Genomic DNA, 19,460 nt, shown 5'->3' with positions numbered 1-19,460 from the left:
GCACGGGGGCTAAAAGTGACCAAGCAGTAGCCATAGCTTAAAGTTTAATGGAACTCTTCCTAATAGAAACACTCTTGCACTTCTGGAATTTAGAACCTCCAGACACATAGAATCCAGAGTTAAATGGACTTGGGGAAGCACAAATTCTCCAAGTGGGTCACTGGGAGAGATGGTAAATGAGATCACTCTTAACTCCATCTGTTGGTTCCTGGATTCATGTATTGCACCTAGTGGGGAAAAGCACTCTATTGGTTCATAGTATATTTTGCATCCGGAAAGACAGTGCTTTATCCTTACAATATAGCAACCCAAGCACCTTCAGTGGACTGTCCTGTCTATCAGGCTGCTAGATGACATGATATATGATAGGGCCAGTGCATCCCATGGTGACGTGCCCAATTCCACACATGCTTTACTCCAAAGTGGTTCAAAGTGATGTTATGCAGAATCCCATATTGCTGGGTTGAACATTTTATAAGCTCTTGGGCAGGGTACTGGCCAAAGCCCTACAAGCAGAAAAGGCATTTCTTTACCCAGAGTATATGTTGATTCTAGCCAAGATGAATCACTGCCCTTTCTAGAATGGAGGGGGTGCAGTGTTATCAAATTGCCACTGAGAGGCTGGTTAACATCTTTGAGGGATAGTGCCATTATCAAGGGGTGAGTGTTGGTCTTTGCTGCCAGCACATTGGACATGCAGCAGCAACAATGGCTCAATCAGCTTTGGTGAGTAGTGGCTTGTTTTCTAGGGCTGTAGCATCACCTCTGTCTCCTTTGTAAGCCCATTGTGCCTTCAGCTAAGTTACCTTATCTGCTGGGTTGTTTTGTGCTCTTATCAAAATAGATGTTCTCTAGTGGGCACTGCCCCCACCCCCGGCCTCTTTTATTTCAGGATTCTGTCAACACTGATTCCATCAGGGAGTCTAGCTCTATGATAGAATGTTCTTTAATAGCCATGGCCTAGCATGGGCAGCCACACCAGGCTTCTCAGGATGCTGAGAACCTATCACCAGTACAGTCCAGTACAGCATCTCAGGATGCTGAGGATGCACCAGTACAGCATCTCAGGATGCTGAGAACCTATCACCAGTACAGTCCTTACCATTTTGATGAATGGAGTGTCCTCTGGGCGCTTGTGGAGAACATAATGGACTAGTAGGTTTCCAGCCTTCCGTAGTAGCATAGCCACTCCAGCATACTCATTTTTCTAAGCGTTTTGATTCCTTCTTCCATCATTTTCCATGGACATTCTAGCATTTGTTTCATTTCACATGAACCATCACCTTCTCCAAGCTTTGAAGAGCCATCCTAGCAACATGTTACCTCTGTCTTCTGAGGTTCTTGCCAGGATATGTACCCTTGAGTTGCGGGAGAGTGATTTATATTGATAAATTTTCCCTTGTCCAACTTGACGGTCCACTCTTGATTCTGCACCCTCACATTCCAGCCCCATACATATGCCCCCAGCTCCTACCAAGACATCGACATGCCCCACTTGGTGCTGAAGGTCCTTTCTCCAGGGGCCTGGCACTTCACTGGTCAGGCTATGTAATGACCAGGGGGACCATGCTGGAATCCTTACAACAGCATTTACTTCAAGGAAAGATAAAGGCAGAGAGATCTTTAACATCATGAAGAGAAATTGGTTTCTAAGATTTTATATGTAAGGAAACTTCATTTCACATGCCTCCAATGATAAGAATTCTGGCCTGTACTTAATTTACAAGAATGTTGCTTTTGTCTCTATTCAGCTCTTTTCATTGGAAGGCCTGGGCCACACAAACCAGATAATGATGATTTAAACTTTCTCTGATGAGTATTATTAGAAACCCACAGATAACTTTTAGCTCATTAATTCAGTCTGAATGATAAACTATACCCACATCTTTGGAAAGCAATATCAAATTTATGTGGCCCTAAGACTGGAAATATATAAGGGCAAGGGAAGAACCAGTTGAATTTTTTTGAAATCAGATGAGTTGGAAAATTCAGCTTCTCTTTCAAGTTGACCACTTGGATTCCCGGTCTCCTTGGCAAAGAGAGCAACTTTCAGTACCTTTATTTGGTCAGCAAATTTGAAGACTAGTCTTTCGTATTTGATTAATTTGTTACTTAACTCACCACTGTTTTCTCTATTTACATTTTACAGTGTAAAGATATCTAAATTTTATTATGTATACTCAGTGGTAGTAAAAAAAACAAACAAGCTAGTTCATGTCTGAATTCTGAAGTATCGAACTGAATTCTGAGAGAGATTCAATGGATGACTTATCTTGGAATATCATTCAATAGGAGTGGTTAAAAGATCTGTGTGAAAAGAATAAGTGGAGTCACAAAAACTCCCCCATCATCTGGAGAGAGCTGTTGGACCGTGGAGGAGAGGGGTTGCTTTTGGGAGGATATAACGAGTTCCTGGAATACGCCCAGGTATGTGGATTAAGTTGGTTTTTCTGCTCAAAACATTACCATTCTCTTACGTTGTTCTTCAACTGTCTTGCATTCCAAAGTATTCTCCTAGCTTTCTTTTTATTCTATTCTGGCTTTCAACAAGAACTTCCCATTATAATCCTTGTCAGCTGATTATTCTCAGTGTTGACTTTTTCTTTCCTAATATTTAGCTTTACCATGGTGTCACCTCTAGCATGACTACTGAGCTGATGAAGATAATTGCTCAAGAAAACCTGGAGACACATATAGAAAAAGAACTGGAGGAAGAAGCCAGGAAAGACCTCATCAACCCTTTGCAGGTCTGGATCACCAGGTAGGACAGCTGAACTCCAAGATTCATGAGATTGGGTATTCCATTTGGAAAGGATAACAATGTGGGGTTAAGTCCATGATGGAAGAACAGCTGAATGTCAAGTTTGAGATTCACATGCATATATATGTACATATGTGGATACATGTATCTGTACATATATATCCCCCAATATAGCTTCATGTTTAAGTTTTAGATTATGGGTGTATGTATGCACACACATGTGTGAAATCTAAGAGCAACTGTATTGCAAAGATCATTACTTTGGTAACCCTGTCTGCATCTCTTATCCCCTCATTCTGTGTCTCTCATGTTGTCTGCTGCTGGCCTTCTTACTCTTTGCCTTGCCACCCTTCCTTCCCATTCTCTCCCTTTCTTTCTCCTCTTCCCACTCCAGTCTCACTGCTACCCTCCTGCTCTCTCCCACCTGCTACAGCTGACCTTAGCTCTTCCTCTGTAACCTCATGTTGTGTGCCCACCTCAATGACCAATGTTGTGGCTGGACCAGCCTGTGGTTCTTATTACAATTACAAGACACCCTCAGCAATAACCATCAGGAAACATGGGGAAAGGGGGTCTGTTACTTACACATCCTGGAAATTACACAGCACCCCTGAAGCCACACAATGAAGTCACCGGTGGGAAGAGAGAGAGAACATGTGAGCACACGTGGGCCTAGGGCTCTGCTTTTATTGGGGTTGAGAGTGGGGGTCTTGGGTTTTGTGGGCTCACCCTCTACTGCTGAATTTAAAACCTAAGAGTGGAAATGTAAAGCTTGGAAAGAGAAAAAAAGAAGTGGCCCAGACAGCCAGTTATTGACCTCAGAGATCTCTAAAACACCCAAGCTTCAGTGTGGGGGAGGCTCCTGGCTCTTTAGCAGTGTGGTTGGCAGTGTGTTTATTCCAGACAGCCATCTTTGAAGTGGATACCTCCTTGGTAATGAAAACTTATAAAAAGAAGAAAAAAGACCCATTGGGGTTTATACGATACCTCAGTTTTGCTCTTTACTTTTCCTCCTCTCTCACTCCTCACTGAGTTCAGTGTTGGGCACAGCAGTCTTTGTTCACACCCTTTGTCTGTCTCTGCATTCCATCTCATCTCTCTCTGTGTGTCTCTTCCTATTCTTCTTGCTCCATCTCTCCCTCCCCAGCCCTCACTGTGTCTCTCACACTGCCCTTCTTTCTTACTACGCATGCACGTGTCCTAATATACATGCTCCTTTGGAAGATTATTTGTTATGAAATATTTCAATTCAAAAAAGAATTAAGAATGACATAATAAGCATAAGTATGAACTTCACACCCAGATTTAATAAATATGATCTCTCCCTTAGATATTTTTTAAAGGATTAAAATGGTACAGATACTGTCAAAACCATCTTTGAACCCCTCCCCAAACGCACTGTGAAAATCGAAACTGCCCAGATGCATTTCCAAGCTCCCATCAGGGTCTTACCTCTCTTGATTGGTAGCCAAGCTATAAAGTACCCAGGTACTTGCCAAATTGTGGGTATAGGTACATAATACCTAACCCATGCTGCTCTCAGGATTCTTTGCAAGGATTTAGAGAAGATAATCCTTTCCCAAAAAATGTCATTACTTTGTAGGTGAGGGTATAAAGTAGAAAAGTGCTATGGTTAAATAAAACTTGTTACTTCTTTACCTTTTTAAAAGAAAGTGTAAACAGGTAATTAGAGTAATATGACACCATTCTTTTGAATTTTGCTTTCTGCATATTCTATCTTATTGGAAAAAGTCATTTAAGCAGGTACATGTCTTATTTTGGGATTGTTTTCAGATGGCCAGAGCAAGGGATGAGTAGTAAGAATTTTTTCTCTCAATTTTTGCTCTCTCACCTTAAAAAATCTATGCAGCTGTTATGCCTATTTGAGATATTAGATCACCCTATTAATGCACACACAGAAATATCTATTAAGAATAAAGGCTTGCCAGGAACAAAAGATTTAACCATTCATAATCTGGCTTTGCATTTTTACTAGTGCCTCTGTTCCTGCCTGCTACAACCTAATTCCCATCTTGACAAGTGGCGAAGTGTTTGGGATGCACACAGAAATCAGCCTAAATCTATTTGACAATAAGGAGGCAGAAGAAAATCTCCGCAGTGTTGTGGCAGAGACTCAGGACCTGGTGGCACCCTTGCTCCAGAGCATCTCCATCTGCACCCGAGTGGAGGACGCCTTCCGCCAGGCCCACGTGGTCATCATCCTGGATGACAGCACCGACCAGGAGGTGTACACTCTAGAAGGCTGCATCCGAAGCAGGCTGCCTCTGTGTAGACTCTATGGATACCTGATCGAGAAAAATGCTCACAATTCTGTTAGAGTTATTGTGGGAGGAAAAACGTTTGTGAATCTAAAAACGGTTTTGCTTATGAGATACGCCCCAAACCTGGCACACAACATCGTCGCTGTGGCACTGGGCGTGGAAGGCCAAGCCAAAGCTGTGCTGGCCAGAAAACTGAGAACAACCCCCTCGTGTGAGTGAGCTTCTGTTTCTGTTTCTGTTTTTAAACAACATGATTTCAAAGCAGCTAGGAAAAACACCACGACCTTTAGGATTATTCCAGATGCCTGGAATAGAAAGTATGAAGCAGATATAAAGAACTTCTTATTGTGTGATTTGACTACCATGTGAACATCTTTTTTTTTATTTTAAAGATTTTATTTTATTTATTCATGAGAGACACACACACACAGAGAGAGAGAGAGAGAAAGAGAGAGAGGCAGAGACACAGGCAGAGGAAAAAGCAGGCTCCCTGCAGGGAGCCCAATGTGGGACTCGATCCCCAGTCTCCAGGATAAGGCCCTGGGCTGAAGGTGGTGCTAAACCCCTGGGCCACCGGGGCTACCCTGAACATCTTTTTCTTACCGTTTTTCATGACTGGCTAACTTTGTCCATCACTTTAAAAATGAATAAACAAATGTTTAATAAGATTTCTGTATTTCAAGTTATAATTTGAAACCTAATATTTCAATTTTCCATAATGATAATCAACTAAGGTAATCACTTCTTTTATTAAAAAAAAAGTCATCAGGGGTGTGTTTAAGTGGCTCCACCCCACTTCCCCACCCATGTGACTGGGGCAATCACCTAACCTTGCTGTGCTTCCGTTTCCTCCTGTAAAATGAGGATGTTAATAGCACTTACCTCCTAGCCCTGGCATGAAGATTCAAAGAAATACTATTTTGAAAGTGCTTAGAAAAGTGCCCGGTGCCCAGTAAACATTTGCAAGGGTATTAAACTTGTCCATGGGATTGTGATATCTGATTGGCTTCTGCCCCGAAATTAGTCTTTGAACGAGAAGACATCTGAGGCACATGAGGATCAGAAAATGGATTGTTGTATTTAAAAGGGGAGTGCTGTATTTAAAACTATTTATCATCTTTGACACGTTTTAGCTGTCGGTACCTTTAGATGGAGGAGGTGCAACAAAGCCCATTGAGAACACAGGTTGGTTCATGGCGTTCCCTCAAGACAATGGGAAGACAATGAAATGTGAGCCTAGCATGCTGTAAAGTGGAGCTATAAAGGGCTTCGGTGAGCCCCTAACACTTAGAGCAAGAGCTGTATCACCCATTTCTTTACAGTGAAGCCCTAGAGGCATCATGTCTGGTACTCCTGCATACAAATCTTGCCTCATTTGTAAGTGCCTCACCCCAACTTCAGTAATTACCTTAGCCAAATTGCTATAAAATTATTCAGTAGGAAAGGAAAACATTTTCTGATCCTTTTATCTGTTTGCCAACCTTGCATACAGATATGTAGACACTGCTTTATACAAAAGATTTCCAATAAACTGAGCAAAGTGCCAAGAAGAGGCAGTGTTATGAAGTTTAAAACAAGACAGAGGTGGTCACCTGGGTGGCTCCGTGGTTGAGCGTCTGCCTTTGGCTCAGATCGTGATCCCGGGGTCCTGGGATCGAGTCCCATATTGGGCTCCCTGAGGGGAACCTGCTTCTCCCTCTGCATCTCTCTCTGTGTCTCTCATGAATATATAAATAAAATCTTTAAAAAAAACAAAACAAAACAAGGTGAGGGCTTTCAACCAGAAAGCTGCTCTCATGTGGGTCTGCTGGTGCCACAAATTGTAAGCTCTCCTGTACCCAAAGCCAATAAGCATATGAGAAGCAGAAGAAAGAGAAATTGAGATAGGTTGGGTAAAGGAGAGAGAGAGACATTAGAGGGACAGCAGTCAACCGAAACTGTCAACAGAGTAGCAACGAGAAACTTCACACCAACAAAGACAGCTAAGCAAAGGCACCTGAAACCGTCAAGGAGAATCGTTCAGGGAACAGTCCAGATGCCAAGAGGGTAGAGGACCTTTTCAGGATATCCCTTGAGTTCAGTTCATGCAGAGCCCTGCTTCTCAGACCATGCGTATTGGCTTGGTTAGAACTCTTTCTGTTGCAAATGACAGAAAGTCCACTCAAAGCGACTGAAATCAAAGAGAGCTTTTTTCCAGGCATAGATGGATGCTGGGGCTCAGACAACGATGTCAGGACTGGCTTGTGCTCTCTCTTGACCTATGGCTTGGTCCTGCTCTCCTCAGCATTGGCTAGATTCTCAGGCAGGCTCTCTGTACAAATGGCAAAGTGGCCACTGGTGTCTCCAGACTCATGCATTCATAGCTTAGCTTACTCCCGTAGAAAGAGGGCTTGCTCTCTCAAATGTACAAAAGTAGCAGGATAATATCTCATTGGCCAGGCTTGGGCCATTTGCCCATCTCCAAATCAATCATTGTGGCCAGAAGTCTGGAATCTGGGACTCATGCCTATTGATAGACCCAAGGGGTGAGGAAAGCTCCACCCAAACCATATGGACTGAAATTGAGAAAGGGTAGTTATTTAAAGGAAAACCAGCATGCTGTTATAGAAAAACAGTAGTTAGAAGTGTTAGGAGGAAAAACAGCAGATGTCCACTATAAATTTCTCTAGCAGAGCTATATAGAGCCTTAAGTCTGATAAGAAAAATTATTTCCCCTACTGCCTGCCTTTGGACACAACCATGTGAGAGTGTGATACTTGGAGCTGCTGCAGCTATTTTAGGACCATGAGGGGCAGCCAAGAGAATGGCATCTTTGAGCTGCTGAGCAAGCACCAGTGTCACTGCCTACCTCAACTTGTTATTGTCTGAGAAAAGTGAACTCCTCCTAGTTAAGCCAAGTCAGAAGGGTGTTCCGTTACTTGAAACCAAACAGCAATCTTAACCTCATGCACAACAGTAGAGAATTTAATCTCCACCGTAGGAAATGATATGACCTTATAAGAGAATTAAGTCTTTAAGTAAATAAATAAGGTAAAAAAATAAATTAATAAAATCACTTATTTTCACTTCAAGTACAACATTCCTAGAAGATCCACAGTTTTAGAACTATATTAAATTTTAATCTCTATTTCTCTCTAACCCCTGTCCTCTTATTTTCCTTCACAGTATATATTATTTTTTTATAGTAGTTGCTTTCTTACTCGCTCCCCTCAACCCCCCAGAATGTTGCAAGGATTTGGGTTGATGTGTTTCCTTCTAAACACGTCCTTCTACCGAAAAATGCCTCACACATAGAAGCTAATTATTTGTTGATTAGATGTTCCTGGGGGTCCTCTTATTATAACACCCTCCTTCTACAGGAAACGAAACCCATCTAGGAGTTAAAGGATTTGCCCAAATTTCTATTCCAGTCCAGAATTAAGAACTTTTTGTCAGCACTGAAGCAGACAAAAAGCTCTCCTAATAGCAAGCAGAGTGGTTAAGTTAGGACCACACCAGTGGTATGATTTTCAGTAGCAACTTCAGTATTTCTTGAATTCACTCATATGCCCTACATATGAGCATGATTAGGAATTGCCAAGTCCTGATGATTCAGAAAATCATCCACGTCATTTATACATTTGGGGGGAACATAAACTTAGATCATTTTATAGCAAAAAGATCAATCCTAAAACTCTCAGACAAAAAACAGACTGCAGACAATTTTTTATATTAACGCTTATTATTATGTTAACTTTAAATTTCTTTTTCTTCACAGGCATCAAAAATGTGATCATCTGGGGTAATATTAGTGGAAATAACTACATTGATCTGAGAAAAGCCAAGGTTTACAGATATGAGAGTGCTATTTGGGGACCTCCTAACTATTCACGTCCTGTTTTGAGCTTGATTTTTGATAGGTACGGTGTATTTTTAAGTGAGGTATACTAACAATGTTGGATAAATGTATAATAGTAGTTATAATCCTTTAATCATCTTAGAAATCCTTGTACAAAAATAACTTGTCATTGGCATTGTTCACACTCATCTTTGTTTATGCGCTCTATTGAAGATACAGAAATACAGAATAGCAACTTGTCAATCCCCATGCCCAGTTTATTTGATTTTGCAATTACAAATTTTTATATTTCAGACTATCCTTAAAGTACCTAACATATTCCTTTAAATCTATCTCTAAAGCAAGCATATGTAAAGTGAGTCTTATTTAACACACACAGAGAGAGAGAGAGAGAGAGAGAGAGAGAGGTATCCAAATTGAAATGGGTGGAAACGTTCCTTAACCACTCAGTGCCTTAGTTTTTCACCTGCAAAGTGGAAATGGTCCCACAGCATGGGCCCTACAGGGTCACTGGGAAAATGAAATGGCTTAGTACAGGCAAAGCCCCAAGAACCCCATCACTGCAGTCAGCACTGTCTTTATGACAGGGCCAGGGAGGGGAGAGAAGGAGGAGCCACTCTGAAGCATCTTCCTAAGCTTTGCTGGCCCCGGAGGCGTTCCAGCTGTCGCATTTCCTTTCCCTCATCCCTTCCTCAGGTCAGGAGCACTTCATCCATGCCCAAAAATGATGCACTCTTGAGCCCACCCTCCTGGAGTGTGCTACCTCTGGGTAGGGACAGTGTCTCCTGGAACTGTACACACTGACTTAGCAGAGTCAGCCCTCTAACGCCTGTTCTAGTCCTGCTGGACTATTCCCTGAATTTAAACTTTAGATGATAACAACTTAGTTATTTCCTCAGTTCTCAATGTGAATAATTCAGTGTCTTTTGATGTCATTTTCTTTAGAATGAAGGATACCACTGGTTCCAGGATAATATCTACATAGTATAAATTCTTCATAATGGGAACAACTCTTCTTGCAGTCTGACCACTTTGCTGTGTTCCATATTTATATTAACATGTTTTTCAATTGATACTTTGGGATTCCTTTCTGCAATATTTCATTACTCTTTGATTGACTTTTTACAGGACTGAAGAAGCTTGAAGAAGGAAGGTGCACGGGAAGTCATGTTTCTCTTTTTTGGAGATGATTTCTTACACTTGGATCCATTGACCCAAGGAACATTCTTCTTCATTCCCATTCCTCCCTCCTTTGTAAAATAAAATTTTCTTTCTCTGCTTATAGTGAGTGGGTAAACAGACAATATGTGGCAACTCTTAGAAAGCTGACCGCCACAGGAAAACAATTCAGACCCATCTTAGCTGCGCACAGTATAGCTACTACATTGAAATACTGGTACCATGGCTCACCACCGGGGGAGATCGTGTCTTTAGGAGTACTAAGTGAAGGTAAACCTGGTTTGTTTGTTTGTTTGTTTATCTTGTATTATTTTAAAACCTCCATGTATGCTTCGTGCTTCTGCTTCTGTGTCCCTGCCTTCTGCCTACATGGTCTATAAGCCTTCTAGACCTCCACAGTTCCATACTCACTTATTTGTTCATGCACTCACTCAGTTAACCATCAGAAATGCTGCTGTGTTTTATGTGAATGCACAGGGGGTTCCACACAGGGATTAGACCAGGCCGCTGCCTTCAGGAGACCTAGAGCCAAGTGAAGAAGCGCCAGCTACAAACACTGCATAGTTCTGTTGAGTTGTTCTCACTGTATCCACGCTGAGGAAGGGAAATAGGTTGATTTTGGCAGATGGCAGGAAGAATCAGATCGGACTTCAATGAGGAGGTGACCCTCCAGGAAGCCTTCAAGGTGGAGTAGTGTTCACCTGGCAGACTAGTGTGGGAAGAACATCCCGCAGGAGCCAGAGGGGCAAAGGCGCAGGGTCAGGATACAAAGGGCACATCAAGATGCAGATCATAGAGCACCACACCAGTGGGAACGGGGAAGCTTGCTCCCCAGCCACAAATACTATATATGCATTTTTACGACCTTACTGCTTTAATCTGCTAAAAACTATTTCAGAAGAATTCTATCATTTTTGAAAATAGGAAAGAGCAAGCAGGTGATATTCTGTGTCTTATGGGTTCTATCTAATGCATCTCTTCCCTTTGTGTTTTACTCTCTCCCTGGGCAAACTCATTCACTGCTAAAGCTTCCCACCTCGGCCTCTCTGCTGAGCTGCAGCCTAGGAAACGCTGTCCCCTGGACATAATGCTGTCACCTGAAACCAACCTACACCAAACTGAACTTACTGTCTTCCTCTCCAATTTGAGCTACTTCTTATATTTCTTATGTTATTGTTAGTGGAACCACCATCCTCCCTATTCTTCCAGGAAATCTCCCCAAATCCCCCAAGTCCAGATTCATCTGTCTCTCCTCTGTACACAGATAGCATCTGTTCCTCCGTCAGAGAGCATCTCACAGCCTGCCCTCATTGGTGGTGCAGTTAATTGCATAAGTCCCCTCCATTGGAGTTTGTACACCGAGAGCAGGGCTTTGCTGGGTCTTCCTGTTGCTACTTTAGGGTTAGATACTCAGTGAATCTTCTTTCAATTGCAGTAAGGTGCATGAGCGCTCTTTTAATGAATAAGGTGAATTCAAATCAGTATGTTACCTTTTAGTGTAATAGGCATTTAAACCTTATCTTTATTTGTAAACAGCTTAATTAATCTCTGTAGGAGTTCACCAATAAACAGTGCAATATTAGAAGTGAAGAGCATGTAATCACTATGTCCCTGAAACCATATGTTGTCTACCCATAAGGCTGGCTCTTTTTTTTTTTTTCTAAGATTGATTGATTGATTAATTTGAGATAGAACACAAGCAGGGAGGAGGAGCAGAGGGAGAGAAAGAAGCAGACCCCCTGCTGAACAAGGAGCCAGATGTAAAGCAGGGTTGAATCCAGGACCCTTGAATCATGACCTGAGGCAGAGGCAAAAGCTTAACTGACTGAGCCACCCAGGCACCCCAATAGGCTGGCTCTTTACAGATAAAAAAGACTAAACAGAGAATCTTCCATGCCCTTTACGGAAAGGCCCTTTAAGTCCTGGTTTCTTGACTATCCTCACATTTTTATTCTACTGAGACCATTTTTGATGACTAGAGTGGCAAGGATCATTTTCTCATTTGATTGAGGCACAAGGGGCGGGGGAGTTTTATTTGAGTGTTTCGTAGATAATAGTAAGTATTGCCAATCTTTTTATTTGGCACACATCCAAACTAGGCCCTGGAAGCTGCCAGGAAATCACCAACTTCCCCACCCCCTGTCTCTTTCACCCTAGTCCTCCCACTGTGGCTATGGGACCACCACAGGAGTTTAGAAGAGCGCAAGGCCAGTTGGACAAATGCCTTGGGCTACCAAAGAGGCAAGGAAAGGCCACAGGGAGCAGACAAAAGGAGTCCAGACAAAATAGAAGAGAAAGACTGCGTGAGCCCCTGAGGCAGAGGCAGGGATTCTGAACCAAGCCAGAGGAGACTGAAGGGGTAACACTAGGGAACAATAGCTTTTCCTTGGGAGAGAAACACGGAAGAGAGAGTTGCCAGAACTTGGAGAGATGCTCAGTCAATACTTCTAGAGTAAGTGTTTCAATCCTCCTGGGAGAGGAATTCCCAGAAATTTGGTTCACCATTACTACTAAAAATTCTGTGTGGGGCACCTGCGTGGCTCAGTGGTTGAGTATCTGCCTTTGGCTCATGTTGTGATCCTGGGGCCCCGGGATGGAGTTCTGCCTCAGGCTCCCCAGAGGGAGCCTCCATCTCCCTCTTCTATGTCTCTGCCTCTCTCTCTGTCTCTCTTGAATAAATAAAATCTTAAAAAAAAAATCATGTACCATCTCTGTCCTTTTCTACAATGCTTAACATGAAGAGTTTATTGTTCTGAGCACTTTTGTTTTGCTTTGCTTTGTGTTTGCTCACTACAGGCCAGTTTGGTATTCCTGAAGGGATCGTCTTTTCTATGCCTGTAAAATTTGAGAATGGAACTTGGATAGTTCTTACAGATCTCACAGATATTGAAATCAGTGAGCAAATAATGACCAGAATGACAAGTGATCTAATTCAGGTAATGTCTGAATAGATACAAAAATGCTGACTCTGCTAATGACCATAAATTGATTCCTCTAGGCCAAGGCATACACTTATTTTCTGTGGGTTCAATTTGCATCCTCTTCCTAAAAATAATCAGGAGGCAATAAGAGTTTGAAGAAATCAATAGAAGAACACTATTCATTAGATTACATAATTTCTGGCATGTTAAAAATATTTGTTGGTTACTTAAAAATCAAGACCCAAATTATTTTTCTATTGAAGATTGATTAAGTTAGCAATCGCGGTCATCTACTTCTCTAATTATAAAATTTTTCTACAGGAAAAACTTATTGCACTTGGAGATTTGGTCAGTTTTCAGCCCTATCAATCAGGTAATATTTTCAATGTGATGTTTGATTGAGCTGCTATTGAAATATTTGTTAAAACTGAATCACTATTGAATATTGATAACTATAATGCACATGTTATCACTTTTAAATGAAATTGTTGACAAAATAAAATGCCAAGTTCAGCATGTCCTTCAAAATAGAACATTTCAAGAGAATGCTAAAGAAATCACGTCTTAAAAACATGAAGACCTTATAAACACTGTGTATAACATATGTATTCATGTCCCAAGCCCGCCGTAACAAATGATCACAAACGGGGTGGCTTCAACAACAGAAACTTACTCTCTAGTAAATAAATGAGACTAGCCGACCTAAATCAAAGTGTTGGCAGGGTCATGGACCCTCTGATGGCTCTAAGGAAGTACCCTTTCCTGCCTCTCCTACTGGCAGTGTTTGGCATTCTGGGCTATGGCTGCATCCCTCCAATCTCTTCCTCTGTCTTCACATGCTGGTCTTCTCTCTCTGTGTGTCTGGTTTCTTCTTCTTAAATGGACACCAGTCATGGCAATCCGGTAAGACCCTTTCTTAACTTGACTAAATCTGCTAAAACCCTATTTCCAAATAAGGCCACATTCACAGGTAGCAGAGATTGGCACTTCAACACATCTTTTTGGAAACACAACCCAACTCACAATGTTCCTTTTACTTTTAGATCACTTAAAACACACACACACACACACACACACACACACACACAATAAATTGTAGTAAGCTATTTTTCTCACTGCCAGTTTCTCTTATCCTAAACTTACAAGGAAGTGCTATTATCTTTTCTTTAATCTTCTAAATATTGAAAATATTTAATAACCAGTATGGTATAGATTGCACCCAATCAAAATAGTTGCTGCCTCTCAGAATGAATTAACTGGTGAAAAGAACCTGACAGGGTACAGAAGGCTGTCCTTGGTCCAGACAAGAGGGTTTAGTGAGGTCAAAGTATGGCAGTGTGGGCAGCGAGAGACAGACACCCCCCCCCCCCAAAAAAAAGAGAGAGAGAGAGACATTCAGGGCAAAGGATGGGCTTTGGAATTCAGACCTGGTTCTGCCTAGAGATCAAGTCACCAGGTATGGGCAAAAGCAAATAAAGCCCAAAGGCAGCACAGAATCCAAGGACACAAACATAGAAGTCCAAAGAGCAGTTGGTTTTCCCTGAAACCCTTTTATTCCCTGCTTTTGCAGAATAGAGCTGCAAATTCCTTTTCTGAGAATAGGCTATAAAGCAGTCATTCTAAATTTGACTGCTTTGACTGGTTGTTAGTCCTAAATTTTCCATAATACTTGCATTATAGAAGATTTTGTGAAAAGGAATAACCTGATTTTATGCTATTTTCATTAACAAGACCAAGAGATAGATGATAGATAGATAGATAGATAGATAGATAGATAGATAGATAGAGATATATATCTTGACTCTGTCAACTTCAGACCTTGCCCAAAAAACTATTCCAGAGATTCCAAGATCAGAGTATTGAAAATAATAAGAATTTTGCACACTTTGGAGATCTCTGCTTATCAGCATATCAATGAGATGATTCATGCATGAGGTTTGTTTAATCTTTTGATTAATTTAATACTTAATTTCTTGAATTTTAGAGACTGACTTAGCCAAAGGATATGAAAAGACCACCTTACCTACCACATACAACAACCAGGAAAACCAAAGAGTCTCAGATGGTAGGTATATCAATTGAAAAAAAAAAATGTTCTTTTTATCCAAGGCTTAACACTAAATTTCAAAGAAAGGAATTTGTTTATCTATTAGCCACAAAGTAGGAATTACGTCTTTTATCACCCTCATCCTATATTCAAAAATCAGATCATATTTAAAATTTTAAAGGAAATTACCAGATGTTCATTGAGCACCTTCTCTATACTGGTCACTGTGAGAGACACTGGGGACACAATGACAGAGTTATAGCCACACAGACATGTGTGGGGAAAGGAGCCTTGAGAATATGAAGAAGTAAATGCCAAGATGCACAGTGAATTAAAAAGCTCAATAAAACAAGATAAGCCAAAAGGAAAGAGAGTATATAATAAATAATCTAGAAACTCACAAGTGAAAGAGAGTTCCTTGTAATATATGAAGTAGAAGACACTCATATCTTCAAATCCAGTTGGGACTTAAGATGGCTAAAGGTAGTCAAATGGTCATTTATTCAGAAACTGCTGCTTCTGTCACACAAGGTGAAAATATTCTAGAGATCTATTATACAACAATGCATACATAGTACTGTACACTGAAAAACAAGTTAAAAAGGTAGATTTCATGTTATATGTTTTTAGCACAATAAAAAAAGGAAGGAAGAAAGAAACCACACTAGGTTCTAGGGACATGAACATGAATCAAATGTTGTTCTTGCTCTCCCATCTAATATGGGACACAGCAAAGCCAATCAAAAACTACCTGTTGAGAAGGAAGTGGTATGTAGAGAGCGGCCCAGGTATAATAGAACTACACTGGGAGTGTTCTGACAGGGACAGGAGTGTTAGGAAAGGCTTTCAAGTAGAAATGACATGGAAGCTGAGTCTGGAAGGATGAATAGAATTACTGTCATGTAGTGAAAAAGAAGCCTGCAAGTGGAGGAGTCAGAAAAGCTGTGGAAGGTGCCCCACCAGAAGGAGACACATGGCCAAAAAGGAGGCATTTCAGGTGCCCAAGGTGTGACCAGAGTTGTGAACTCAAGGCGGTCTAAAGTTGTATTCAGAAGACAATATACAGAGTAACTGAGCTACAGCAGAGGATTCCGAAAGGATGGGTTGAACTGGAAGAGGCAGGTGGAGGTCATCTCTAGTTTGGTGGAATGATTAGTTGAGAGCTCAGCAAAATGTCTGATGGGTGGCAAGACAAGCATGAAATGGATGGGGTCAGGCTTAGAGAATTAATCTGGCTTTCTCATTGGCCCCCTAGAGGATGATGGAGCCACTCAAATCACTGTCCAGAGGACCATGGTGAGCTCAGTCCGAGATAGAATAGATATTTTAAGAGACTCCAGTTGGCCCAGCGGGTATTGAGCAATACTCAAGGCAAGAACTGAGGGCTCCAAGGCCTTTGTGAAATGAAAAAAAAAAAAAAAAAAAAAAAACTGTCAGATCTGTCATGACCAAGGTGACTGGCAGCTTTCCAGAATGATTAGAGAAAAGGCAAGTTGTAGAATATGTATTCCAGAGTTTAGGCATCAGAATGATCCAAATTGTTAATTAAAATGTTAGATTCTTAGATCCTCTAATAAGTTATAATCTTACATAGACTGAAGAATGTTAGTGGTGATAAAGTAGAGAAAGTAGAGAAAATAGAGCTGATTTCAGGTGTTTGGGGGGCTATTTGTTGAATGAGCATTAGAATCAAATATCACTTGATAGTGCTTTCCACAGTGTGGGTTTGGTGGGTGGTAAAAGAATTTTGTGAGTGAGGCAGCGGGTGGCTCAGTTGGTTAAGTGTCTAACTCTTTTTTTAAAATTTTTTTTATTTATTTATGATAGTCATTTTGTTTTTTGTTTTTTTTTTTAATTTTTATTTATTTGTGATAGTCACAGAGAGAGAGAGAGAATGAGGCAGAGACACAGGCAGAGGGAGAAGCAGGCTCCATGCACCGGGAGCCCGATGTGGGATTCGATCCTGGGTCTCCAGGATCGCGCCCTAGGCCAAAGGCAGGCGCCAAACCGCTGCGCCACCTAGGGATCCCAGTGTCTAACTCTTGATCTCAGCTCAGCTCTTGATCTCTGGGTCGTGAGTTCGAGCCCCACACTGGGCTCTATGCTGGATCTGGAAGCTACTAAAAAAAAAAATTCATGGGTGATGAAATCAATTTAAGAACTGCCTTTTTTCCCCCCTTGAACTGCAATAAAAGTAATAAGAAAAGGGTGAGTGAGAAGACCAGATTTTTTCCCAACGCACTAGAATAGAATAGAAAAAGATGAATAGAAAATAGAAGAAAAATATAAATCCTGTTTCATGTAACTTTTTTGTTTCATTGTAAGCACACAAGTGCATATAGTACACTATAATATAAAATGCATTTTCTACTGTGAGTCGTGGTCAACAAAGTTTGAAAAACACTGACGTAGAACATTTCATAGGTTGTTAGTTATATTCTAAATCCAATGTGTTTAATTTTTGTTTCAGAATATAAAGATAAAATGTATTCTGATCTACTCCAAGATGAGGAAAAAGACCTAGCTATGTCAAATGTTAAGCCAAACAAGTCACAAACAATCTCTGTAGCACTAATAGTCATAACTCACATTGTCTGGAGAATGACGTTTTGGTCAGAAGAACACAGCACACTTCTCAAGACTCCATATAAAAGTTGATCAGGCACCTTGCAGCTCCCCAAGAGCAAGCACTCAGAGAAACTTAGAGTGGAAAGAACAGGATAGGAGAAAATGAGACTAACTTCAAAAATCAGTGTTCTTTAGATACTAAAATCTCTATTCTATCCATTCTCTGTTTACAGCAGTGGATTTTTTAGATCCGATTCCACAAACCATCTCTGAAAAGCCACATAGTCAAGAACTCATAAATGGTAAGCGGGGAAACCAAATATTAACTAGTCTGTTCTTATTCTATAAATAAAACTGGGTAGCTGGGTAGAAGAGATCAAGTGTCCCCCAGATATAGTTCTTTGCAAATCCCCCCCCCCCCCCCATCTCACATCCCCAGCTTTACTTGCTGTTGCTTCTGGAGCCTCCCTTCCTACATTTATGACCAGGGCTATGTCAATGGCAACTGAATCCTTCCCTGAGAATGAATAAGTAAGGAAATTGACACAGATAGATCTGCACGTCCAGATTTTTCAAGGTCTATAACTTAGTTGTCATATTTTAAGAAAACAAGACCCATGAATGTCTGTATTTATGGAAGAATAGTTTGAAAGGTTAACTTCCATCTTAGATAATGTTATGCTAGACTTCTTTGGGGTTGACCAGTCAGAATATCCACCCACAGCTCCACATTTTTATTTGGATGTCCAGTAAAATGAACAAATGCATGGTATCTTCCATTCTGGAAATGTATAAGATGATGGGCTTTGGAGTAGAGTAGCCACAGGGAATTAGAATTGATACATAGATGAGAAGCAGGGCCACGAGTAGAAATGGAACTGACAATGTAGCTACAGACAAAATTCAGAATGGGAAAAAAAGGAACCAAGCAACACTGCACATAGAAATAGATTAAGGTCAAGAGGGAGGCCAGAATTTAGTTTTGCTGTATACGAAGATCTAACAATGGTCTTGTGGTTTGATGTCCCTTGTAGATAGAACCCCTCTCACACACACACTCCCTCAATTGAATCAGATTGAATACAGGCATCCAAGAAACAGAAGAAAGTGCACAAATGAAAAGCTAATAAAAACATAGGTTACTAATGAATTTTTAATATACCTTTCATTCTCCTTTTACAGATTCTGGAGACAAAACTGTGGAAGAGCGACAAATAAATTAGACCAACTATAAAGTTATTTGGTAGTGTAATAAATATGGAGAGACCCATGAATGTCTGTATTTAGGGGAGAATAGTTTGAAAGGTTAACTTCCATCTTAGATAATGTTATGCTAGACAATAACAATTGCAGCACACACACACACAAAAAAAGTGAATTTGATCACGTTGTGTGACCTGAATCGACTCATAGGTTTACTTATTGTCCCATTGTCTCATACAGTTTAGTGTCAATTGCTGTTTTTTAAGCTACATTAAAAGATAGTTGTCAGTCATGGCATCCTTGACTAAACATGCTTCTAGGAGAGCCTGCTTCCCCCACATGCCATACCTAAGTCACACACAAAAGTGGCCATGTTTGCTCAGCTGTCCTCACCATCCTTGGCTTCAACTGATTGGATTAGAATCAATTAGATTATCTCTCACTCCATCAAAACATTTTCACTGAGAAAAATGGACAAGTAAGTTGGTGTCTGGATGAGGGCAAAGGTAGTAACCTAGAAAAGGCCACACAATTCTGCTGTCAGGTCTTCAGAGCTAGTCAGGTTCAGCACCTTCATAAGGTCTGGCTGTGTATTTTTTCTCCTTGGATTTGCTTGGGATAATTATCTTTACAATAAATCACACTTTTGCTTTAGCTCAGA

At 40.9% G+C, this 19,460-nt stretch overlaps 1 protein-coding gene across 3 annotated transcripts in view; it reads left to right on the top strand.

The window, feature by feature from the left end:
* The window catches only part of MDH1B (malate dehydrogenase 1B), a 25,298-nt gene extending 5,838 nt beyond the window's left edge, over window positions 1-19,460 (top strand). For 2 of the 3 annotated variants that reach the window (XM_038585547.1, XM_038585548.1), the window contains exons 3-12: window positions 2,293-2,427; window positions 2,619-2,761; window positions 4,758-5,254; window positions 8,801-8,942; window positions 10,167-10,330; window positions 12,857-12,996; window positions 13,303-13,354; window positions 14,966-15,046; window positions 17,830-17,898; window positions 18,779-18,835. In XM_038585547.1, coding sequence (XP_038441475.1) covers window positions 2,293-2,427; window positions 2,619-2,761; window positions 4,758-5,254; window positions 8,801-8,942; window positions 10,167-10,330; window positions 12,857-12,996; window positions 13,303-13,354; window positions 14,966-15,046; window positions 17,830-17,898; window positions 18,779-18,819 — 1,464 coding nt within the window. In that variant the 3' untranslated portion in view covers window positions 18,820-18,835. Of the gene's footprint in view, window positions 1-2,292; window positions 2,428-2,618; window positions 2,762-4,757; window positions 5,255-8,800; window positions 8,943-10,166; window positions 10,331-12,856; window positions 12,997-13,302; window positions 13,355-14,965; window positions 15,047-17,829; window positions 17,899-18,778 lie in introns of all 3 variants that reach the window. The other variant, XM_038585546.1, reaches the window with a different exon arrangement.

The sequence above is a fragment of the Canis lupus genome, chromosome 37 (assembly GCF_011100685.1).
Source record: "Canis lupus familiaris isolate Mischka breed German Shepherd chromosome 37, alternate assembly UU_Cfam_GSD_1.0, whole genome shotgun sequence".
Lineage (NCBI taxonomy): Eukaryota > Metazoa > Chordata > Mammalia > Carnivora > Canidae > Canis > Canis lupus.
Note: the sequence above shows the minus strand (reverse complement) of the source record. Positions and strands in the feature narration are given on the sequence as shown.